Source organism: Neopsephotus bourkii, unplaced genomic scaffold, assembly GCF_033783945.1.
Source record: "Neopsephotus bourkii isolate Nb327-2 ecotype Australia unplaced genomic scaffold, CSIRO-AGI_Nbou_v1 NB_38, whole genome shotgun sequence".
In the NCBI taxonomy this organism is placed as follows: Eukaryota; Metazoa; Chordata; class Aves; order Psittaciformes; family Psittacidae; genus Neopsephotus; species Neopsephotus bourkii.
This window is the reverse complement of record NW_026900555.1, coordinates 1,518,744-1,543,054: the sequence shown is the minus strand read 5'-3', so window position 1 is coordinate 1,543,054 and position 24,311 is coordinate 1,518,744. Positions and strand designations below refer to the sequence as shown.

At 39.3% G+C, this 24,311-nt stretch overlaps 3 protein-coding genes across 12 annotated transcripts in view; 2 read left to right on the top strand and 1 right to left on the bottom strand.

Annotated features, from left to right (window-relative positions):
• The window catches only part of SUPT20H (SPT20 homolog, SAGA complex component), a 31,960-nt gene extending 26,175 nt beyond the window's left edge, over window positions 1-5,785 (top strand). For 2 of the 8 annotated variants that reach the window (XM_061345610.1, XM_061345561.1), the window contains exons 21-23: window positions 392-447; window positions 4,056-4,161; window positions 5,594-5,785. In XM_061345610.1, the coding sequence (XP_061201594.1) occupies window positions 392-447; window positions 4,056-4,161; window positions 5,594-5,694 (263 nt within the window). In that variant the 3' untranslated portion in view covers window positions 5,695-5,785. Of the gene's footprint in view, window positions 1-391; window positions 448-1,439; window positions 1,791-1,811; window positions 2,751-4,055; window positions 4,162-5,593 lie in introns of those variants that run through there. The other 6 variants (XM_061345590.1, XM_061345580.1, XM_061345620.1 and 3 more) reach the window with 5 other exon arrangements.
• A 239-nt stretch (window positions 5,786-6,024) lies between these two features.
• On the bottom strand, window positions 6,025-16,046 carry EXOSC8 (exosome component 8). The gene is made up of 11 exons (XM_061345663.1): window positions 15,927-16,046; window positions 14,526-14,562; window positions 13,356-13,419; window positions 12,238-12,311; window positions 11,639-11,684; window positions 10,657-10,762; window positions 10,522-10,567; window positions 10,187-10,283; window positions 9,026-9,146; window positions 6,652-6,758; window positions 6,025-6,252 (listed from the first exon to the last, which is right to left on the bottom strand). Exons 1-11 carry the CDS (start codon window positions 15,941-15,943, stop codon window positions 6,137-6,139), a joined length of 831 nt encoding a protein of 276 aa, XP_061201647.1. The 5' UTR covers window positions 15,944-16,046; the 3' UTR covers window positions 6,025-6,136.
• ALG5 (ALG5 dolichyl-phosphate beta-glucosyltransferase) overlaps window positions 16,047-24,311 on the top strand; it is a 25,283-nt gene continuing 17,018 nt past the window's right edge. The window contains exons 1-7 of one of the 3 annotated variants that reach the window (XM_061345632.1): window positions 16,047-16,308; window positions 17,188-17,359; window positions 18,597-18,643; window positions 19,298-19,366; window positions 20,578-20,670; window positions 22,213-22,326; window positions 23,655-23,714. In XM_061345632.1, the coding sequence (XP_061201616.1) occupies window positions 16,177-16,308; window positions 17,188-17,359; window positions 18,597-18,643; window positions 19,298-19,366; window positions 20,578-20,670; window positions 22,213-22,326; window positions 23,655-23,714 (687 nt within the window). In that variant the 5' untranslated portion in view covers window positions 16,047-16,176. The remainder of the gene's footprint in view (window positions 16,309-17,187; window positions 17,360-18,596; window positions 18,644-19,297; window positions 19,367-20,577; window positions 20,671-22,212; window positions 22,327-23,654; window positions 23,715-24,311) is intronic. The other 2 variants (XM_061345638.1, XM_061345648.1) reach the window with 2 other exon arrangements.

Below are 24,311 nucleotides of genomic sequence, written 5' to 3'. Positions count from 1 at the left end.
ACTTCATTGAGCCCTTGGACATTTCTGGATTTATTCTACAAACAGCAGAATGTTTTAAAGCCAGAAGAAGAATGACTGAAGAATAACTGCTGTGATATTCTCCACATTCACCTTTGTGTAAATGCATGAACAGGTTATATGTTAACAGGGTACAGTGTTTAGTAGTGATACACATTTCTTTCTGTTTAGTCAGCTCTCTGTAAATTTGAATCTGGAACTATGAACTCACCAGCATTATAGAAAATACAGCATTGTATTAAGTATACAGTAAGCCAGTTTTCCAACTTCCGCATGTTTAGAAATAATCCCAGTGGAAAGGGCTATTAATTGAAATACACAAATGTAGTTAAGTGAAGAGTTCCTACTAATAAAAAGATGTTTTCTTTAACAGGCAGCCCCTTTGGTTTGAAAAATGCATCAAATCTTCGGCCCTTAAATCTTCTACAGGTAATGGATATACTTGGACACAATGATAATGATAATTTCCTGTATTTCTTTAGAGACATGTTTAGTACTGCATTGCCCCCCACCCTCGTCTTTTTGAAGCCAGTTGATTGGACAGACCATTTACTGCAAATTTTAATGCTTATTTAAAATGCTTAGAATAAGCAAGAACGCTACTTGCATGAAGATATTAAGCGGAAATCATATTCCTAGCTCATAACAAAGCAGCTGGTTCTCAGTAATAATCTAAACATGCTGACATTTAAGTTCAAGAGATTAATCCTAAAATACGATCTTTTATTTTCAAGATTCACCTACGCTTTCATTGTAAATCATTCTTTAAACTGGAATTATTATTATTTTTAAAGTACAAAACTACAGTAGAATCAGGGGTTACACACATAATGCCTAAAAGCCAAGCTCAGCATGCACAGGTAGGTGCAGTAATTAATAGCTTTAAAGAGCTTCTAGTAATGGAAATAGAAATTCATGTAAGATACAGAGTTTAGAAGGTCTGTAAATGTTTTCTTTCCACTAAGCATCCCTACAAGTACAAACATGAGCAGAAGTTCCTTATTATGTCACAGTTCCATTTAAAAGGAGAACAGCATGTTTCTAGAATCAGGTGGAGATCCTGGATCTTGAAGTCAGCTGCAAATGCAGTTTCAACATTCCACAAGTGTTGCACCATGCTTTAAAACATTAAAAACAGTAAAAGATCAGCTATACTTCCTCCTCCCACTCCTGTACTCACTCCAGAAACATGGAAAAGGGCAGGCACAGGAGGCAGTTAAACCAGAGTAGAGCTCTTCTGTAAAACTTGAGTATGTGTGTATTCTGTTTGTGTGATTCCACATTGAAGTACATTCTTTCAAGCTACCTCTGCTACTCATATGATCCAAGAATAATTCGGCTGAAATCAGTGCAATTAAAGCTGGGGAATCAAGACTGTTTCACTGAAGCATTGTTTGGTTGGGTTGGTTTTTTTGGATTAGACCTTGCAGTTCATTGACTGGAAGAATCTATTACAATTCAGTGAAATATTCCGAAAGGGAAAACAACATACAGTGCTTTGCTTTTGAAGCCTAACCTTTACATTTTCAGAATATAAATAATAAAACTCTATATTTTCCTGTGAAAATATCTTGCTATAATTTGTATTCTGAGCATAAGGCTTTTTCACAAACAGCAGCAATTGTAAACTGATTTATTTCAAAGGATTAAAAAAAAACAAACACGAACTTGACAAACAGAACCAAAGCCAAGCCTCCAAGCAGTACATCATTATCAATATCATGTTTATCCTCATACAGCGAGAAACTTAGCAGTTTGATTGAATTATGCCTTTTGTTTTTAATCCTCAAAAGCTTCCAGGTGGTTCACTTACTTTTAACCCACTCCAGCAGCAGCCACTGTCACAGTTTTCTCCACAGCAACAATCTCAGCAGCCTATAACCTGTAGTCCTCAGCAACAGGGAGAACAGGTGTGTGCTAACAACCCTCAGCCTGGGGTGCGTGGATCAAAGAGTTTCTCCTATTCTCCACATCTACACAAATAAATGAGCCTTTACCCAGTAGATCTGAAGCAGAGGGGAGGAAAGTCTTCCTCCAAACCTTTCTCAATCTGAAGAGACTGCAGCAGCTTTGTTGCCATGGCTGGACTGGGTTATTCTCCGTTACTTACATCCTGTATAAAAAGAGCTGTAACAAAACAACTGGCTAAGCACTAACTCTAGCATAAAGAGAGCCAGCTCACTGTATGAGAGGTGTAAAATCAGCTTAGTGTTGTCCTGTTATAACTAGCTGATGTAGAGATACATCAGGTAAACACATTAAAACCATATTCGGGGTAACTATGGAGTAAGTACAAATTCTTACTTACACTGGTGTGAGTCGGCATATGATCCTCACCGCTGTAGTTCAACACAATTGTTCTTTTTGCACCAGAGGAAGCACCAGTTGGCTTTAAAGCTGTAATCTTAAGACGCTGCTGCTGCTTGTAAGTAGTGTTAAAGGCTTTAATCACTGAAGAGGCCTATAAAGTCCTGAAAGAGACTGATCTGCCTGTTCTCAAAATGACAGACTTTGAGTGGTTGGTTCTACCTGTGCCTAAAAAACTTCACCAGCACTAGTGCACCAGTTTGGGAGAAGTAGCTGTTCTGCTTTTGTGGTCTTTAGCTTTTGTCTTTCCAGATATGTTTGCCAGACTTCTGTTTGCCAAATAGCTTCTACTGGATACTCTGTTTATCATGATAATTTTGTTCATTCTGCTGTAGACTGGTCATAGATGAGATACCTCTTTCTAATATTTGTATGGTGTATAGTCTTCTGTGTCACAGGCCTTATTCTGGAATTTGGGATAGTTTAATGGGATTTGTTTGCAGAATACAAATGTCAGTTACTATTTGAACTACTAAAAAGAAATCGTGCAAGCGCATACTACTGGGTTTTATTTTTGAGACATTCAACTTTCAAGAGCATTTACAAAAAAGCTGATGTGAGCCTAGTTCTTCACATGGCAGAATGGTTTCCTCCAGAACTCTCTCTCTGCATTGGCTGACTTGGGCTAAGGAACTTCTCTCTTACCACACATTATAGGGTGATGAGCTAAAATGGGCTCATACAAATATTCAATTCCTTAGCTTTCACAAAGGACAAATATGTGTGTGCTTATAGTGCTGTAGTCCAAGTGCTTTGTGGAAAAAACTTATGCCCCAAAAGACTAGCAATTTTCTGTGCTGCGAACAGGACATACATGTTTTCATCTCGTGTTTAGGAGTTTTCTCCAAATGTTGGTTGTAACATTCTAAGTCTTGGTCATCTCCATCAAGATTATGATGTCTTCTTAATGTGTAGTCTTTTGATCAAATTTACTTAGGTCTTAGTGGCATTATTTCATGCAGTTATTCTGAAGAACTGTTGCAACTCTGGAAATGCACCAGCTCAAAAGATTTTATTTTCTGACAGATAAACCACGCAGCTTTCTTGACTTGCATATGTAATACTTTATTTCCCCACTTCCTAATCAGTGCAGTTTAAGTATAGAAGAGGTCATAATTCAGAACCCTTCAACTTCAGTAGACGCTAGGTCAGACTTCACTAATTCCATTTGAGTGATTACTGTCAGAACAATTCTGTTCTGAAAATAAAATTTTAAAAGCAGGGTTTGTATTTGTGAATTCAAGGAGTGTGTGGCACAATGTGAACATGTGAATGTAAGCTTCAGACTTCGCACATTTTGATTGACGAAGACCTTTGCACATGGATGGTTTCAGGTGTCATCTGAAGACGGGTTGGGAGTGGGACGGGATATTGTCATAAGACTACAACCATGAACTGTAGTCTGCTGGCTGTAGGGAAGTTTATAACTACATGAGATTTCTGCTGAGTGACAGGCATTATACCATTTCTGCCAAAATGGAACTGGTTTGGGGCATTCATCATCTGTTTTACTTTAGTAGTGACTACGTCATAGCCTGTATCTATACACACTGGAAGATGTAGAATTAAATGGTTTTAAGTGGCACTTCAAAAGTTTGCCTTCACACTGGTTTATTTACTTATTGTTACCAAAGTTTGGTAATAAGGATCAAGCTTTTCATTTTTGCTAGGGCTCTGACCAAGGTCCATCTACTCAAGATCAGGCATTATCTGCCCAACAAGCTGCTGTAATAAACCTGACCGGAGTAGGGAATTTTGTGCAACCTCAAGCCACAGGTACGTGCTTGCTGAGCCTCTTTGTGTGGTGCAAGTGTGTATGTCAGTAAATTCACACTGAGATGAAGTTTGGTTTTAAAGAAGTCTTATGTTACATTAAAACAATTTACTATTTATTGTCAGCACATGAAATATACAAGAAATACTTCATGCACTTTTCTGCTTTGTTTGGCAGTTAAGTGTAGGAAATTGATATCACATGAACATCACACTTGATACAAAAAGAAAATGGACTTCCATGCCAGACTTCATTGAAGAGCATGTCTTTTAACTGTGTGCTTAACATCTAATATGAGAAACCTCTGTCTCCACAAGCACTTCATAATCTAATTATGTTCTAACTAACAGAGCGTGTAGATCATGGTTATTCTGCATTGTTTCCAATTTAACTCTGAAACTAATCCTCTTGATCCCTCTTTTCTATTACACTCTATTCCTATGTCTTCCTTCCCTGACCCTGCCAAACTCAACCTGCCCTCTTTGACCTGCCTGCTCTCCCCTTCTCCGTTCTTAGTGTTGTCTCAGCTTGGCTCTGCTGTGAACAGACCTGGGCAAAGCCTTCCTCAGCAGAGACTCCAGCTCTCTTCTGCCTTACAACAGCAACAACAAGCCTTGCAGCAGCAGCAGCAACAGATGCAAGTAATCCAGCAACTTCACTCTGTTTTTAAAAAAAAAAAAAAAGATAAAAAAATACAATTCTCAGCTCCAAACAAAAAAACAAAACCCAATTTTGACTTTTAAACTAATGTCCTTACGGTCTGGCAAATGAAAAACCCATGAATTTTGCAAACTATCATGGAAGATTTAAAATCTGGTTCTCAGCTTGGAGCACTGAATTTATTTTTATTCATTTCAGCCATCCACCTTCCTGATTTGCTAACATTCAAGGAGTGTTTGTGGCACACACCCAAATGAGCTTATATTGGTCAGTATAAGTTTTGAGCTTAGCACTGCTGTGGTCAGTACATGGAAGCGACAGCTCTGGCCAAGCATTCTTTTAGCACTCCATTGTTCAGCTGCTTTATGAAAAGATGGTAATACTTCTTTTAGCACACGGCCTCCTCTTTGTGATACATGTAGAAAATATGTACAATGCATACCCTGAGAAGGTATTACATTAAAATATACTATGTAACCCGAACATTCATTGAAGTTGCTGAGTTACTACAGTTACTGCGATGGAGGGAAAGGGCAAAGACACAAAGCTGCCAAGAACACCTGTGAAATGTTAGAAATGCCCTCAGCAGGCTTCTGTGCCACTGGTGCTGCTTGACTGTACTCATTGCCCCAGCACACGGTGTATTCCCTTTGTCAACCTGGTGCTTCCTCTTTTGTTCTCCTTTTATTCCACACCCTTTCCTCTCATTCTTCCTGATGTGAAACAAAGCTTCATTGTCAACACTAACAAGCTTTTTCTCCTTCTTCATGGCAGCAGTTGCGATTCTTGCAGCATCAAATGGCTATGGCAGCAGCAGCGGCACAAGCAGCTCACCTGCAGCAGCAACAGCATTCAGGCAGCCACTCAAAAAGTAAAAGGAAAAGAGGCACATCAGCCCCTCCACAGTCCTGAGACTTGCTCCCCCCCCCAGTACAAAATTGTTTCAGAGGGGATTATTGTTGTGTTTTTGTTGAGAAAGCTCAAATCAGTGTTTTATAACACTGGTGGGAAAACAAACTTTGACATTAACACTGAAATAAATTAACTGGTTTTGGAAGCCAACCCTCCAGAACGTGGAGATTTCACCTATAAAGCAGCTACTCTGGTTTCCTTAAGTCACTTGATTTTTTAACAGAATGTTGTCTTTTTTACCACTCAGCAGCACTGTATATAGTATAAGGGTGAAAAACATTTTAGAAAAAAAATGAACTTTGTAAATGTAGTACTGGTATTTGTTTATTTAGTATGAAAGGTTTGTGAACACTGTAACAAATACAATTTTTACAAATCCATTTTCAAAAAGATCTCTCCTTTTGTTCACTTGGGCTTAATACTGTTTATTACTTTGTCTATCAGCTTTTTTACTTCCCTCTGTCTTGTAATTGCTCTGCTGATACAGTCCTGAAGCTTGGCTCCTGTGAGAGGACTTCCACCTAAAAATTAAAGGAAACAAGTATTTTCTACCAATACTTCATTTATGCATCTCTAAATGTATTTTCCAAATGAGCATATTAAGTAAGAGAGTAATTCTCATGACCAGTAACTTCCACCTGGGGAACACACGGCAAAGAAAACAGAAACAAACTAGAGGTATAACAGGAGGCATGCTCAAAATCTGCTGTGGTGTACATAAGTCAGGCTGTGACTTCTTGAACTTCAGGCATGCCACCTTTTTGAAAAGGAATTTCAAGAGCAAGTCATTTAATAAGTTCTCAAGTTGACAGTGTTCTTATGAAGCACCCACATTTTACAACAAAAAGCAGGTACCTAACATGTAGGTCAAGAAAAGGTAATTGTCTCCACAGGCTCTTGTGTAATGAACTTGGAAGTACCTGGTTTGTGGACAGAACAGAGTCTGTCTTCTTCATCAGTTACAACAGTCACTGTTCCAGTTGCTAAGTCTTCTTCTTCAGCATTTGGATCAACAATGAGCAGTGTGCTTGTGAAAAAAAGACATATGCAGAGGTGTGTGTGTTATCGCAAAATACACATAACATTAACTTGTACTGTAGTCTTTTACAAAATACCATTAGGTGGATTTAGTGCTCAGGGTTATCTGTTTTCTTACCAAAATGCACTGATTAAAAAAAAAACACCAAAAAATTTGGAAGATTCCACATATTCATATGCATGCATCTTGTAACACCAACTGCTGAAAGTACAGCTTTATGCCAAAGTTTCATAGATTTGTGACACCCAATTTTATGAAAATGCCATTAAACTGTCACTTGCAGTCACTTGTTTTGTGGTTATCAAAGACAGTGGTGTTGGGTTTAGGTGTAGGCTGCATTCATCTCTACCAGACCATAAGGCAAAATTAATTTGCAATGGTAAATTCACCAGAGTAGTTCTCAGTTTCTTGTTAGAAAACTTTTAACGGAAGACTAGGAACAGTCATAACTGCATTTACTGGGTTCCTTAAGGCAGCCAAAATAAGCTGTCACACATAACAGGATGCACACCACTGAGAGAGACTAAATATTGTTATTTTGAACCATTTAAGTTAAAAATAGGGCAAACCAATGGGGGGAGGGGGAAAGAGGATCTAATCTACAAGCCAACTTTGCAAAACAAAATCTTGAACTCAAAGCTGAAATTTAAAGCGTCACTAACAGTTTCACACTGCCATTTAATAGCAATGATGTAATGAAAACATAAGTCCTTCTCTGCCATACTCAGAAATATTGCTATATTGGTTCTATCCACATGCACTGTGCAGCATCAGGTATTTGCATGATGTGTAGAGGGACCTGGCACACATGGAGAGTCTGAAGCGTCAGGCTCATTATCTATGTACCGGTTGCTGCGCAGGGGCCAGTGCTGGAGCTGCACAGCACCCTGCACCAGCAATCCTCACCCATGGCCACATGTCCAGCAACCCAGGAGTTTCACTGATTCAAGGAAGGCTTTTATGCAGAAGAAAAATGTCTCCGGAAGCCAGACTATGTAAAACACATTCTGTAGAAGGCTGCGTCAACAGATGTACAAAAACTAATAAAACAGAATTTAAAAGAAACCCCAAACACCCAAACCACAAACCACAAGCACACATAAACACACTCACCCTCAATATTTAGCTTTAAGAGCTAAAGGGAGACTTGGGTAAGTTGTTTAATGCAACAGCTGGTTTCAGTGGAGGGACAAAGCCCAACAACAACTGAAAGCTTTCTTCCAAAGACAACATTTTTTTTTCTGTCGGCAAGTATGTGTGTGACTTGTGTGCAAATACTACCCTGCCAACAAGATCTGCCGGTGGTGCTAGCCAAACTCTCACTTCCAGTTTACATCACACTTCAGACCCACAAAAACTGGTATTAAAGCAATTAACAGAAGCACTCTAAAGTACTGATCACTTTCTGCTTTGATTCATTTTGGTAATCACTTGGTCAAAACATTTGAGTTCCGTGCTCCCTGCTCCCTATATGAATGAAAGAGCCTATTAATCATTTCTGCATATACAGATTAACGTGCTATAGGCACCCAAAGTCTCTAAACATACCTAAATCTTCAATCAGACTCGTAGCACAGTGAGCAGCATATCACTTGTCATTTTTTACTTTTCAAATGGATGTCACCACAAATCCCTGCATTTCTTGTAAATGACAGCAGAAAAAAAAACATCTGGACTAATGAAGAGCCAGTAAACAATTTCAGGTAAGGAGTCAAGTTATTAGATATGGTTATTTTGAAGTCTTATGATCAGATTCTTGATCTACATGAACAATGACTTGAAGAGTGTTGGTCAGACTTCATCTTGGGTAATTACATTTTCAGCTATCCAAAGGCTCTGCCGTTCTTACCAGACTATTACTTCCTCTGTTAACGAAGTCCTTGATAATATGTTGTTCAAGAACTACCATCTTGTATATCAGTTATTTATATAGGCTTTTAAAACATTAGTTCTTCCTTCTCAGATACCTCAAAAACATACTTATTCCTGTACTTTTAACTGTATCTTTTAGGTTGGGAACAAGTTCTGTGTTAAGGAAGAAGTTGGACAGACTTTGTCATACTGCATAATTGTTCATATTACTGAACTACAGGGCAGTTAACAAGAGAGGCTGTGAATTTCAGATAAAGTGAAACAGTACTGCCTGAGGCTGCATGCACTTCACTAGCAGAAGCGCATAAACATCAATAGCACCCTCTGTCTTTCACTTCTTTTCCATAGTGTTGTTCATAAGTACAAAACGATTATGAACTTACTCATCAAATATAGCAAATGATGTGGCAACCGGATGCTTTCTGATCATCAAAGGAGTCTTCTGTTTAAAATTAACTTCTGATAAACCAGTTTCTTCATTTATAGTAACTGATGGCAGTTGTACTGAAAAATGACAATGGTATAATATTAAAAATTGTTGGATTTAGTAGGTCTAAAGGTGTCCAAGACTACTGAAATATTTAAGTCTTTCTAAGCCACTGAAAATTGATCAGAGTTCTGGCTACAGTAATGGTGTTCTGTACAAAAAAAATAATTACTGAATATGAGGAAAGTATTTACCTTACAAATTATTTGATTTTTCTACTCAAGGTAACATTCTTCCTTGCACAGAAGTATCACTTGCTTCCAAAATGCCATACAACTACATTATTTTAGAGCCATATTTAACCAAAAGTATTTTTTCCAAAAAAAAGTCTGTTGGACTATAGTCTCATCATGAGGAATATAGCTTCATCTCATGAGTTACATGTATCTGTAGAATCAATGAATTTGATCTTCAGGTAAGTCCTGCTTTGAAAATGAGATCCATACAGTTCTGGGAGATGGAAATCAGGAGCAAAGCAGCTGTAAGAATTCAAAGGCAAGCAACTCACAGCTGGAAAAGGAGGCCTTGCTGAAAGCTCCCCTCTACTCTGCCTCCTATGTGCATTTATAAGCCACATACCTGTGAACAATCAATCCACACATTGCATGCATGAACACTTTTTTTTTCAAACTGTATCACATTAAGCTAGGAGTACTCTGTTGTTGAGAGAGTATTTGTGTAAGCAAAGCCCCCAACAGCATCTGCCTACGCAAAATACATTAATGAGGTAAGAACCTGTTCCAGACATTAAAGTTGTTTATGGTCACTGCTGGAAGATTCAGCTTTCTGACATGGAAGAACACAAGGCAGGGTAGCAGTCTTGCAAGAGAACAGCAATACACATACAAATGGCTCTTACTCCTCAGGTGTTGCACATCTATGGCATCCATACCATCATTTCCACCTGGGAGTTGCATTTTAATAATTTAGCATTCAAATGACAGGAACCAAGCAGTCTTAAGAAACTGTGACTCCACTACCTATTCACCCTGAGACAAAACTAACATTTCTCCAAGCAACGCTAATTCGAGTGTCTCTTTCTCTAGAGAAGACTTACCATTTTTTAATGCTGCTAACAAAGCGAAGGCACTGGCATCCAGAAGATTTCCATCATAGTCCATACATATAATATCACAGTATAGCACCCAAACAAGCTATCGAAAAAGGTTTGTACATGTGAGATGTTACAGCAGCTAAGCAAATGGTGCAAAATCTGAGAAAATGCTGGCCACATGACCAAAGCTACTTATTTCTATCATACAATTTTTACACTTCAGATGTAAGCCAAGCTATGAAAACTAAAAAGCAGCAACAACCCATAACTCCAAATACCTTAACATCTCAACACTGATCCCGTTAGTACATCTCTCTTCATTGTGAGGTACAACTTACCTTGCCATTTGCAATACATAGGTCTTCTTTCTCTATTATCTGTGAACTGAAATAAAACAAGAATGTAAACCAGGAAACAGAAAACTGTCTTGCTGAGTTCTTATGTTTCAAGAGAAACACTTCTTATGTTCTTACTTTTCAATCACATCTGCAATGAACTGGCTTGCTGCTTGAGCCTCTTCACCAGGTGGGCCGGAGCGAAACCTCGGTGAGCAGAGGGATGGCAGTTCTACATTTGGAACTAAGTAGCAAGAATCATTAGTCATAAGCTAAAGAAAGCAGGCAGTGGGATATCAAAACCAAGTAAGACTATACACACTCTTAATATCATTTTGTCTTCAAATTAAAGGCAATTTTTCAATCAAGTCTTCCTACTTCTCTCAAAAATAAAGTTAGGCATGAATTTGTATTAAAGAACTTGCAGTACTCTGTACTCAGAAACTATACAGTCCACAGAGAAGCACATACTCCTAACTGCCATCTTCTGTTTGCAATCCTGCTACGAATATGACCCCACACAAATTTTTCCTTGAGTGTTAAGCATTCTTAAACTGAGCAAGAAACAACAGCATTTTCACACTACTGCCTGACTTTACTGGTATGCCATGTGCTTTTCATCAACCATTAAAACCTGATGCTTTAGACTTGAAGCAAAACCAGGCGTAAACATTTATGAAAAAAATGAAAACACCTAAGCAGAATCAAGCTTACTGAAAATAACATACTTTAGAGATGCCTTATAAAAAGGGAATTTGTCTAAGCTCTCAGTTCCCACATAATAACTGCATTTCAAAAGAAACTCCAAACAGGCACCTGGGACTTTCACAGTTCTCCCACAAATAAAGAGGGTTTACATCACCTTGCATGCCACAATCTTTTATAGATGAACTGCCTTCCCCCTTCTAGAATACGTACTTCCTTCTGGCACAGGTCTCTTTTCAGACTGGCCTGGAATCAGCTGTGAGAAGGCAGCTGTAGATGGAAATTCCACAAGAAGAGCAGGGGGAATTCTGACATTTCTGAAGGACCACTGCTTATATATCAAGCTGGAAACTGACTTTAAGTAACACAATTTTACCCAAATTCATTCTTCTTTTAAGAGGCCTGAAAAACTTACCAATATATCCCTTATTAGCAGAATCTTCTGTGGGTGTAGCAAGTTCCTAGAGAAACAAACAAACAAAAGATAAAACCTAAGAGCTGGATTTTGTACAAAAGGTCTTCCAGCTATTCTATAAAGAAACGGTCATTTTCTTGCCAGTTACCAATACAATGAGATTTACAAGAGCCGCTTTTACAGTCCCTTTCTGTATTTTTCCTATGGGAAAACTCAATACAGGGATATGTCGTCATTTGTCTCACAGTTCATGGCAGTCCAGCAGTAAAATTGAAGCTACAAGACATTTAATAATCCACCCAACTAATTACCAATGCACTTATTGGTCAAGATTCAGTAACTGCTTAACTATAAAGCTTTTATCTAGAAATAAAAAAAGACTTAATTTTTGTATTTATCTTTCCCCATACACAATATACAGCACAAAAAGCACATTCTCACACTCTACAGGTGGGACTAGACAACTCCATGTCTGAAAGTAACTCAGGTGAAAGACCCTAATGGTGTCTGACTGACATATTATTGTAACTCTACAGGAGGTTCATTCTAAACATAAATGCACAAGTTCAGCTAACAGCTAAACTAAAACAAAAACCAACCGCTTTAACTCCACAAATCACTGTAGTATTTCCAAACTTCACCAGGGCAGAACCATCTGCAGTTGTAATTGAACCTGAAGAAAGAAAGCACTGTTAGATAACAATCTGTTTTCCAGTTCAGAGGGCCTTAATAAACACCCACCTTCACAAAGTGTTTACTTTCCATCACTTTATACTAAGCACAGCCTAAGCAAAGTCTCAATGAATCCAGGGTGGGAACAGAATCTATATTAAACAGTCAATCACACAGAAGGGTTGAGGCTGGAAGGGGCTGCTGGAGGTCACCTGGTCCAAGTGCTGTACTCGAGCAGGGCCACCTAGAGCTGGCTGCTCAGGAATGTATACAGATAGCTTTTGAATATCTCCAAGGATGGAGACTCCACAACTCTCAACAACCTGTGCCAGTGCTCAGTCACACTCACAGAAAAAGCATTTCCCCATATTCACAGGTAACATGTGTTTCAGTTTGTGCTCCTTGCCTCCTGTCCCACCACTGAGAACCACTGAATAGAGCCTGACTCCGTCTTCTTTACGTCCTCCCTTGAGGTATTTATACACATGGATAATATCCCTCTGTGCCTTCTCTTTTCTAGGCTGAATAGTCCCAGCTCCCTCAGGTTCTCTCCATAGGAGAAATGATGATCCAGTCCCTTCATTATCTTTGTGTAAGAATGGCAGGTAAGGTGCTGCCCTGTACCTTACTGCATAAGAAGTATCTAGCCTCTGCTCGAGACAGTTGTTTGTCAAGCTTAGAAAAAAGCAGAGGCCAAGAATCACTACCTCTTTTAGATGCTATCCAGTGCATCCATTTTGCACTGATCAGTATATGCCTAGATACTGCCTTCACCACCTGTATCACATGCTGCTGATCTCAGAAACAAGCTTCCATGACCACCAAAGATGTGCTGTGCACACCAGCCCAGAAGCAGGACTGAATAACAACACCCAAATCTATCACTGTATCATGCATTCTCTTTAATGCTTCTTAAATATCCTTCCTCTTTCTTGTTCCAAAATGCAGGAACCAACAAAACTCATCAGCAAGTCACGAAGGTCACTTCTATCATCTGATATTAGTAATACCTCCTCCATTATTATTATTACAAATAAACACTTGCCTATATTGACAGTGGTTGTCCGGAATTCACCCAACTCTCGTCCATCAGGGCGACAGTTCTCTTTCTAAACAAAAAATACAAAGTTCAAATTAAAAACCATTTTATTTAATAACACACCAGTAGTTTTTCTATAGGAGTTAATATAAAATAGAATTGTCTTTTTTAGCAGATACACTCAGCTACAAAGATGCTAGGGAGATCTTCATCACATTCTAGCCAATTTTCATCAACTGACGTGCAGTTTGTGCCTATATAAGCCTGCAAAAAAGGCTGTTTTTTAATTTATTGAGAAAATAAATACAACAATAGATTGATTGTCTCAAGGGTAAATTCTACAGGCTAGATTCAGGATATCGCTCAAGAACTGATGCTCACGGATACCTTAAAATGAGGGTTTCTGCCCATCTGCATTGTTCGGATTTTGTAGGCAATTCCTTCCCCCATCCACACCTAGTGCAGCTCTTAAAACTAATGTTAGGGTGAACTAAAGAAAAAAAACACACTAAAAACCAGCTTAACACCCCCCAAAAAAACCCCCAACATTCAAATACTGTCAGTCAGAAGCTGTACAATACCTGAACCTTATGTTAGAAGTTGCACCAATTCACCATCATGTTAGATATTAATTATTATTCATCACAATTTCAAGCTTCTCGAAAGAAAATACTTCTGGTTCAATTATGAGAACCAAAACTGACTGCTATAATACTGGACCAATTTCTAGGTAGATTAGTATTACCTTAGTAATGGATAGACTAACTTAATACAACAAGTCAGGGGGCTTCCTTCACAGCTGCGGTGGGCATGGTTAGCAGCAATAGTCTCTATTAATTTTTAGTCACAACATATAAGAGCCTGGTCTAACGTGATTTTGTGCTAGACACAAACCTGCACCACCATCTTGGTCAAATTTAACTTGCATTCCTTTCAAGGCCAACAGAAACATTTACTCATGAAGCTGAACAGGGACACAACCTGCTGACACAAAAATGCCACACATAGAGGGAAAAACACATTCTTAAGAGTAGGACCATTCCTCCCCTGCTCAGCGTGATTTCTGGCTTTCCCTTATAGTTTTAAGTTTCTATACAGAGAAATCAGAAAAGCAGAAGCAAGCAAGAAAAAAAATGATTACAAGCAATTTATACATGCATATAGTGTTCTACTCACCAAAAATCTTCTGTAATATTCCAATGGTTCCACTGTTCTAAAACAAACAGAAAGAGAAGCTCACATGCAAGCTCCCAAGTAATCAAGAACAAAAAAGATACACAAGCACTACCTACAACAAATAAGTTGAAAATCAAGATAATTCACAAAGCTGCTTAACAATATGTTTATAGAGATGAGAAAACTCTAACCTGATCTAAGATTTTTTCACTTCCAAGATGTTTGTATAAGGAACCTGCCTGCACAAATACCTTACAAAGAACTACTAGCTTTCACCTCAGTAATCTTGACTATTAGTTTTAATTCAAAAGGAGTGTTTATTGAGATAAAGATGTAGAATATTTTTGAAGAAATACAGGAAGAGTAATTTTTTTACAGCAACTGAAACGTCCATTAGTTCAAGGACTGCATTCAGATCTATGAAATGGTTTTAGTCTTGAAATGTTACGTTTTTTCTTAGAATCTAAGAAAATCTAGAATTGTGAAATATGCTTCATATTTGTACATGTTGTTGAGAAACAATTAATGTTTACCATTAATTATATACTACTAACAGCATTTATGTGTATTTTAAGCAGCAAACATTAAAGTAAAAAATAAAAAAAACTCATAAAAGCATTATCAGTATTTCAACAAAGCCTTCTCAGCTTTGTTAGAATAAGCAATTAAGAGGAAAAAAAAACCCACAACCAAAAACAACCCAAAAACCCAACAATTTATCCAAATGTAAACTAACATATAGAACTATCATAACTCCTAACAGCAACTATGATTTAACCCCTACAGGTTTCCCACATGTCCTGTACTACTGTTTTTTGTCCCAAACACATGGCCTGATCTCTTCCAGTTCACATAAAAGCACTTGCTAAACCCTCATTAACACATCTACGACACAAATCTGAAAGAAGCAAGGACACTGGATGCCCCATCCCTCGCTTTGTTCAAGGCCAAGTTGGACGGGGCTTGGAACAACCTGGCCTAGTGGAAGGAGTTCCTGCCCGTGGCAGGGCGCTGGAAGTGGATGAGCTTTAAGGTCCCTTTCAACCCAAACCTGTCTGTGATTTCAGGATCCACACCTCCCCCCCCCCCCCCGTCTCAAAGCGCAGCGAACAGCCAGGTGCCCGCGCACGGCCATGAAGCGCCAGACGCCCAGTGGGAAGCTCCAAGGGAGCCTCTGACACCCGCCTGCGACTCCGGGCGGTGGCCGGCTTCCATGGAGACACCACAGCAGCGGGAAACCGCACTGGAGTAAAAAATGGTAAGCGAGAACATACGCCCGAGCCCCCCTCCCCTCCCCTCCCCTCCAGCGCAGGCGCTGGGCTGCGGCGGGACGGGGGTGAAAGCCCAGACAGTCACCGAAGCAACACGATCCCAACCTTCAGGAAAGAGCCCGGCACCTACTTGAAAGCCTCCGCCATGACTGCACCGCTACCGCCCCGGAGGTGGTGCCACTTTGTGACCGGCCGGAAGTGCTTCCCGGCGGCATGTGGGCGGTGGTGACGGGCTCCTTCCGCTAGGGGGCGCCGCCGACCTCAGAGCGAGGCTGCGGCAGGGCGGCCGCTCTCGGCACCGACGCGGTGTTCGCTTCCGCATCGCTGTCTCTGTGCGGCAGGGCGGTGCCTGCGGCTCGGCGCCGGTTTCCTCAGCGGCGATGGAGCTCCCGCTGCCCCCGTCCCTGCCCGCAGCTGCAGCCGTGTTGGCGCTGGCGCTGCCGGGCCTAGCCGCCTTTCTCCTGGTGCTGGTGAGAACAGGGCCGCGGTCACCGCTGTGCCGGGAGGGCGCGGTACGTGGGGCCGCACTGCCGCCACAGCGGTGCGGGGCATGGGCGCTGCCAGCGCCGGGCCTGCCGGGGGGCTCTGCGGCCTGCAGCCGAACTGGAGCCCCGGGCTGGCCCGGGCTGGGCGACAGACCCCGGTTTGCGCAGCCGCTGGCGGGGCTGTGCTGGTGTGTGGTGTTCTGTGGGGAGAGTGTTTTCGCAAGGCGTTGGGTGAAACGCCTCGAAAACGAGCTAAAAGTGGAGCGTTTCATTCTGACAGCGCGCCTTCTAAAATATCCCCTTAACGCGCTTACACAGTGACCACTAGCTGGGGAGTCCTGTACGCTTCCGAGTGACTGAAATACCGTACGACTGGGAGAAGTTTGACACGTGGAGAGTGATGCTCCACTGCTCGCCAACAGTACCGTGTGTACGATGTTCCGAAGTACTCCTACTCCCAAAGACCGAGTTCTACAGGTTTATTTTAGCTAGGCATAAAGTTGACCGGAGCCTCAGTTTTGCAAGCACTTGTCCCGAGTAGTGCCATTGATTTTGGTGGCTTTGTGCAGGATCAGAGGCAGTGCCAGCTTGTGTGGTAGAGATTACTCAGGGAAGGGGCAGCAGGGCTTGGGTCGCCACTTTAGAAATATCTCCATGCTTTGCAGTTAAAAACAGTAACAAGCCAATGATGCTGGCAGTTGTCAGAGTGGGTGAAACGGTGCCATCAAATGGCCTGAGAAGGTTTTGTTCTTGTGTGATTTGGTCAGTGGATGAAGGACTGCACCGTTGACCCACCTCATTACTGGAGTATAGTTGGTTGCCCCTTGCAGCACATTCAACAGTTAGGTAAACTTTTAGTAGAATGCTCAATTATTTTTTCTCATTTCTTTTTGTCTTGCATGACAGATTTCTATGGTTGCTCATATAACTGCCAGAAAAATGCCAACCTTTCACCGACATGAAAAAGAGAAATTCTTCACAAATGCTGAAGGCAGGAAAGAATCTGTGCCAAGTATACATGATCCCCCTACCAAGGAGCTTTCTGTTGTTGTGCCTTCATACAACGAGGAAGACCGGTGTAAGATTTTTCTTGTTTTGTGAAAAGGAAGAAAATCTATCTGTTGTTGCTTTAATAACGCAGAGGTCAGTTTATGTTAGCAGTAGCTTCTGGCAGGCTAGGTTATGATCTGATTTGGACAGTTTCTAGAAAACAGTCTAAGTACATTGAATCTCAAAATTAAGACACTGTGTAACTTGATTTCTGCTGGTAAAAATAGCATGGGGATTTGTAAGGAGCCTCTTTATTCTAATGAAGTCCAGCAGAATGGCTGCTCATTGCCTATGTAAATGCTGTAAGGCTAGAAATAGAAAAAGACTTTTTAAAAGCGGTTTGAGAGCTTTCCATTCTGTGCACAACAGCTGCAGCTCAGACGAGCAGGAGAAAAGGATGATCTCACAGGTCTCTGACTTGCCCATATATGTGAGTGTCTGATACTAAAAAGCAAAAGCTTTCAGATGGAATAGAAATAATCAAGCTTTAAAGCTTGACATGGGGTTTATGTGGCAGGATATGCTGTCATTCATTTTCTTGGTGAGTGAAAATACTGAGCTGCTTGGGATCCCGCGAAGAGAGATGTTATGAAGTGTATCTGGACACAAGGTAGGCCTGGCCCTTTCTCAAGTCTAATGCATTCCTCAGTTCTGGTTCTTGTACACCTGTTTTCAGTAAGCAGGGTCTTAATGTGATTTTCATTTGGTTGTCCCTTTCTTTGGTGATGGAATAATAACCTGAAATGTGCTCAGGAATGAACCTGCAGTGCAACAGCAACTGTAAGGTTGAATGCCTTTCTGAACTGCAAATGCATCAGCTGCAAAAGTAGTGGCTATTCCTTGGCTGAAGCATCAGGGCCAGCAGCCTTAGTAAGAGAAAGCATGTTATTGGCTAATGTTAGGAATTTTTGTTGTTGGTTAAATAGATAAACTCAGTGCTGATTCGTAGGATGTTTTGGGCAATGATTATTTTTGTTCCTTTAGTATTGTGTAGATACATATTTCAAAATGTAAAGCTTGTTCTTCAGAAGAAATCTTTTTATCATGTCTTACATGTGTGATTCTCTTCAGTGTTCTTTTTGCATTAAGATAGGAGGAGACTTAAGAGTTGCAGGTGCTAAGATTGTTTACTGAAGGTAGTGTTTTATGCAAGAGGGCATTTGCTCAGCTTTGCTCTGTGGTTATTTTCAGCTTGCTTTTGCAGGTGCTTTTGGTGCTTTGCCTGTTATGATTTACTAACCTTACCTCCTCCACCTTTTCTCTAGTACCTCTTATGATGGATGAAGCCTTGGATTATCTAGAAAAAAGACAGGTATTTTCATTTTGCATTCAAAGTTTATCATTTTTATGTGCATCGTATAATATGTCAGTGATCTATTCACATTGTTATTTTGGTGTACATTAAAACACTATTATTTAGCTGCTTAGAAACAATGTTTCTGACTCTTATCAGTTGTTTTTAAATTGAATGCTGGTAAGTTTTTGAATTAAGTAAAAATTTAATATACTACTACATGATGAAAAGTCTTTGTATTCATGATATCTCTCCAAGATAGAAATTAAGTTTTAACCATACAGTTAGCTTCCTAACCTAAATACTGGTTTGTTCCAACAAGTTTCTTAAGCATTTGTTCTCGGGTAAGAAGCCCATCCTGAAAGTCTGAGGATTTTGTTTTGTCTGGGTTTTCTTAACATTGCTGCTGTTACGAGCTTTTAAAATTGATTTTTTAGTTGTAGATCATAGTTGAAGAAAACTGTGAAAGGCTGATGTAATGGATCACACGTCAAATATGGCAAAAGTCTTTAATCATGCCATCTTAACAAATTTACATTATTGTATTAGTGTCTGTTGGCAACCATGAATGAGTTAAAAACGGATAGGGAGAGAATAATGCTGATGTTTGAAAGACCTACTGCCTACTTCAGGAGTTGGATGAAATGCATTATTTCTGGTTTTATTTTTAAGAAACGAGATCCTTCATTCACGTATGAAGTAATAGTGGTGGATGATGGTAGTAAAGATGAAACTACAAAGGTAAGGAAAAGAAGTGTCTCACCAATCAGAGGTGTGGATTTCTGTACCTATTTGTGGAATATAGCAATGTTTTGCATTTATATTTTATTACTTGTAGTAGTTACCAATTAAAATTCATGTTTCTGAATACTTTGTCATTGTCTTGTATGCATTGTGGATGTCACATACACACATTCATACATATATAATTATTTTGCAAATACTACTATTCTTGTTTGGCATCTGCGATAGGCATTTCCTGCAGCTGAGATTCTAAAAATTCTTATCTTCAGGAAATTTCTTATAAAATATTCTAAACGTGCACAGTGATGTGAATGTAAACTTGAGGAAGCTAAAAAGCCTTTTTAAATCACTATTCCGTACTGTGACAGAACAGCTGGAATGTTGTATTGCTCTTTCTCATACCCTTCGTGGCACTGTTCTTTTAAAAATCCCCATGCCACTGGTAGGGTTTTCAAAACAGTTCTGCATTCTTCTGCTAGTTTGATGTATGTCACTGGAAAAAATGGCTGGCCAACTTGAGGGGTTTTTTTACTACTGCTTAGATGTTTTAGCTGCTGAAATGAACGCTGCTTTCTCTTTTACTTTCCTTAAGCTTGTCCACTAATGATTACTTATATATATATTTTTGACTGCTTTGCGTTCTTTCTGAATTAACTGAGAACACTGCAGCCATAGGCTTCTGGACTTACAAGGACTTGAGATAATCTTTAGAAAATAACAGAAGAAAACTTACGCTTTCTCTTCTCCACGACATGGAACAAAATGTACACATTCCTGCAGTGTGAATGGGATTTTAGGTCGCTCTGAATTTTTGTTTAAAACCACAGATAGCAGCAAGACAAGTGAAAAATAAGTAGCAGTGGTAGAAAATTATTTTTCTTTTATTAACTATTGGTGTTGGTATAAAAGGTCTGTAATAGTATGATATAAACTATATTAGTATTGAGGTTTTTAGACTTGGGTGAATGGGGTTTAGAATTACTTGGGGTGATACCCTGTTCTTACTGAACATGATTAGTTTCTTCACTCCTGTTGTGTTGAATCTGAACCGGTTTTTATTTTCCCAAACAGACTCCAGCAAACACTGGCAATGTATTTGCCTGAAATGGTTATAGCTCCATGATGTTTTTTTAAAAAGGGTGAGCAGATGTAAACTTCTGTCTTGACTTCTGTTTTTGTTTTATGCTGGTTTCTGTTTGTCTTATCAGGTTGCAATGAAGTACTGCAAGAAACACGGAAGCGACAAAGTGCGAGTGCTTACTTTGGTAAAAAATCGAGGGAAAGGAGGAGCAGTCAGGATGGTAATTGGTGCTTTCATCTCCTTCTCGTTGTCTGAACTACCTGTGCCCAAATATGCATCAGCTAGAGCTGTGCTGATAGATGTTTTGAACTCCATGCATTAACAAAGTTATTATCAGAAAACTGAGTATGGGTTCTATAAATGAAGGCAAAAGCTTTTTAAAATAACCTCATTTTAGATCTTGGAAACAGTATTTTCTTGACAGGAAGATCGATAACGGATTTATTTTTTTTTTTTTTTTACATGACAGTTCAAAAGGAGGAAAAAAAAAAAAGATTTGAATTTTACACTTCTGCTAGTTCCACTTAGAAATAGGCTTGCCTTTAAAAAAAGTGACCAAACAAGTAACCTTTTACATATTAAAGTTTTAGTAGAAAATATACAGCTATATTTGTAAACATTGATTTGCACATCATTCCTGTGGTTTTAAAAATGGCTAACAAACAGACAATCACATGCAGCAAAGTTTGTGTTCACTGGAGGCCACTGGTATCACCTGCATTTGATAGTAAAGCCAGCACCATTTATGTTTTCACATACTAATTTTTACATAAATTTTATCATAAAATCATCATGTTCTAAAAATAAAATAGCTGTTACACATTTAGAAGGAACATTTTTTTTCCTAAGATGACTGACATCTTATTTTTATGAAAAATTGTTGTGTCATTTATGGGTTATCAGTGACTGTAGTTTAAGCTCTATCTTTAATAAGTCAATTTAAATTATTTTTTTATTATACACAAGTAACTATAGCAAATGGAGAGAACATTAAATTCAAATGTCTGGAGCTTTTGTAAGGGATATAATTACAGAGTTATTCCAAGAGAAGGAGAAAGATTCTCTGTGTGATACATTTTTGAACTACAGAGTGTGAGGTGGATATATAGACTGCTGCTTCCTTGACAGGTTCTTCTAAAGTCACACATGCTTGGTTCAGGCAGTACTTTTGTCAAACCCACTGCTGATTGTTTTCCTGTCTGGACATCTTAAAAAATTGGCAAAGATGTCTGACCAATAATATGTCAAAACAAGCTGAGACCTGTGCATCACAAATGCTTTGCAGTGGTGCTGTGACTTAAGACTTACTACTCGCAACTAATTTAAGATTATCTCTTGAATGCTCTTGAAACAGTGTTACGAAAAAATATCACTGCATCCTCCTTTCCAAATGATAAAGTAACGCTATCAAAGGCAGCGGCAACTGCTAATCACTGCTGCTTTGTGCTCCCCTGTGTAGCTGACTCTAGCAACTTGTTGTCTCTTGGGATTTTGGTTTATAAAGCTTTTAGTTTGAAAGCTTCTCTGGAGAAGAAATTGTTAACCTTTCATGTTCATGCACTGTCTGTGGCTGTGGCACACTACTCAGTGTGCAGTCCTTATTACAATATAAATTGTTAAGTTGTTGTCAACATGTTGTGTTGAATTTTCAAGATACCACTGTTCTAATTACTTCATTAGGTTTTTGGGAGTGTCTTGTAGCTAGCTTAAGATAAATACTGATTTCAAAGGTGTTGATATTTATGGATTATTTTGACTGCAGGGTGTGTTTAGTTCTCGGGGGAAAAATATTCTTATGGTTGATGCAGATGGAGCTACAAAATTTGCAGATATTGAAAAAGTAGAAGAAGGTCTAAAAAATCTTCAGCCATGGCCTGTGAGTATAAATTCTCATGGTTTCATTTTAATGCACATGTGTTCAGATTGATTTTTCTAATTCTCTTCATCTTGAGTTTTTTGAGATCTGGTTGAAGAGATAGATGTAAGTCTTGAAGAGATAGATGTAAGTCTGGAAACCAAGGTGTAAGCCTAAAAGCTGCAAGAATAGGCTGTCAGAAGGTGGCTTTGCCAGAATTCTTACCTCTTTTGCATACACTGTGCCTGTTTCAATGCAGTACATAATGTTCTATTGACCATTCTTCCTTTGAAGTTGTTCTACTCTGTATAAATACTGTATGTTGCCTATTCAGTTAAAAATAATTTTTTTCTTTTTTTACTTTATTGTATTTTCCTTTTATTTGATGTCATCCTACATACCTTTAAGGATGCATCTTAATTTCACCCTGCTTTAAGAGGTTCTCAGAGTTGTTAGTTTAATGACAGTATTTGGAAGAACTTTTATTGTAAATCAAAGTTCAAAAACCTGTAGAACAAGAGCTCCTCCCTGCATCGTCATTCTCCTTTGGGTGCTTGACTTGAAAGAGATGAGGTTTATTTTCTGCTTAAATGCAGATGAGTGAGGTACCTGTAGCTAGTTTCTCGAGGTGCTGGAAGCAGTGTCCCCCCTTCCAGCAGGAACTGCGAGGGATGCTTTGTGCTCTGCGAGTGCAGGACCAGAAGTGCGGCAGCCACCAGGCGGCGATGTTTGGCTGATGTTGGCTGCTACCAAAGCGGCAGCAGCAGTCGCTGCTTCTGCAGCATCAGTCCTGCACTCTCAAGTATACCAGATTGAAGATATTTCATGTGAGAAGCAGTAGTGTGAGAATAATATTAAATCTTTCATTTTGATTACATCTTTTGATTAATTTCAGATGGTGTTTTTGGCTGATACCGTGGCATTTTATTTGTGTGAAGGTACATCAGTGCACTGAGTAGTTTATTCTATTATCCATGCCACAGTGCAATATTTAGGGAAGGCATATTATAACACTTAAGTGCCTAGGAATGCTAAATGCTTATCTGTGCTTTTTAACACATTCACAGTATGCATACCTCAGAGGAACAATGTAAGCTAAACCAGACCCGAACAAATTGCAGCAATCTCTATCCAGCATATGCAAAATATAATAAATTTTAGGTGATCTGTTTAACTGTAGAAAAGACTGATTTTAGCCTCAGAAACTAGCAGTAGAAAAACTGCAGCTACAGGAGGCAGAAAAGTATACTGCTTTGAAGTTTTTTGTTACTCAGTTCTCAACACAAGATTCCACTGATTCAGAAAATGTTAGTTTAAATAATAACTCTTTAATTTGTATTTATGTGCAGAATGAAATGGCTATTTCCTGTGGTTCTAGAGCTCACCTGGAGAAGGACTCAGTAGCAAAGGTTTGTTTCCGTTTCCTGCTGTGTACTAATACTCAAATACTTCCATTATTTGATGCTGTCCTGCGTATTTTACAGTTAAATAATCAATATTTGTAAAAGCATGGAAGCTAAAAAATAGGAAAAGCTTTTCATAAGTTTTTTCATAATTTTCATAAGTGTAGCATGTGCTCCATCATACACATAGGATGTGTATGCCTGTATATGTGCCTGGATTTCTAGGCGCTTTGAACTGCTTTGGGTTAGTGCTTCAGTTTATGGATTGAATTTTCCTAGTTCAGAACATCTTACAAACAGAGCTTCTAATCCCTGACAGAATTGGTAGCTGGTAACCAGTACTGGGGCTGGAGTGGAATGCAGCTGATGAGTTCATTTTTATTGATCCCCTTCCAGTGCAAGAGCTTGACCTGCAGATCTTGAAACCTGTTTCAAATGAGTAAGGGCTAATTAGCAACAAACTGTTTGAAGAGTCTCTCAATTCACGGGCAAGTGCTGTATTTTTTCCATATTACTCATAGCAAAATTTTTGAGTTATGAACACACAGACAGCACTGTTCTATGTGTGACTCTTGTGGAATAAACAGTGGTGTATAGGCTCAC

What these genes read in the sequence shown, in the direction of transcription:
- EXOSC8 (XM_061345663.1), bottom strand. An exon ending in TGCTAATAAGGGATATATTG is followed by an intron (nt 10,763 to 11,638) that starts GTAAGTTTTTCA and finishes CTTGCTACTTAG; the next exon opens with TTCCAAATGTAGAACTGCCA. An exon ending in CTGTTCTGTCCACAAACCAG is followed by an intron (nt 6,253 to 6,651) that starts GTACTTCCAAGT and finishes TTTAATTTTTAG; the next exon opens with GTGGAAGTCCTCTCACAGGA.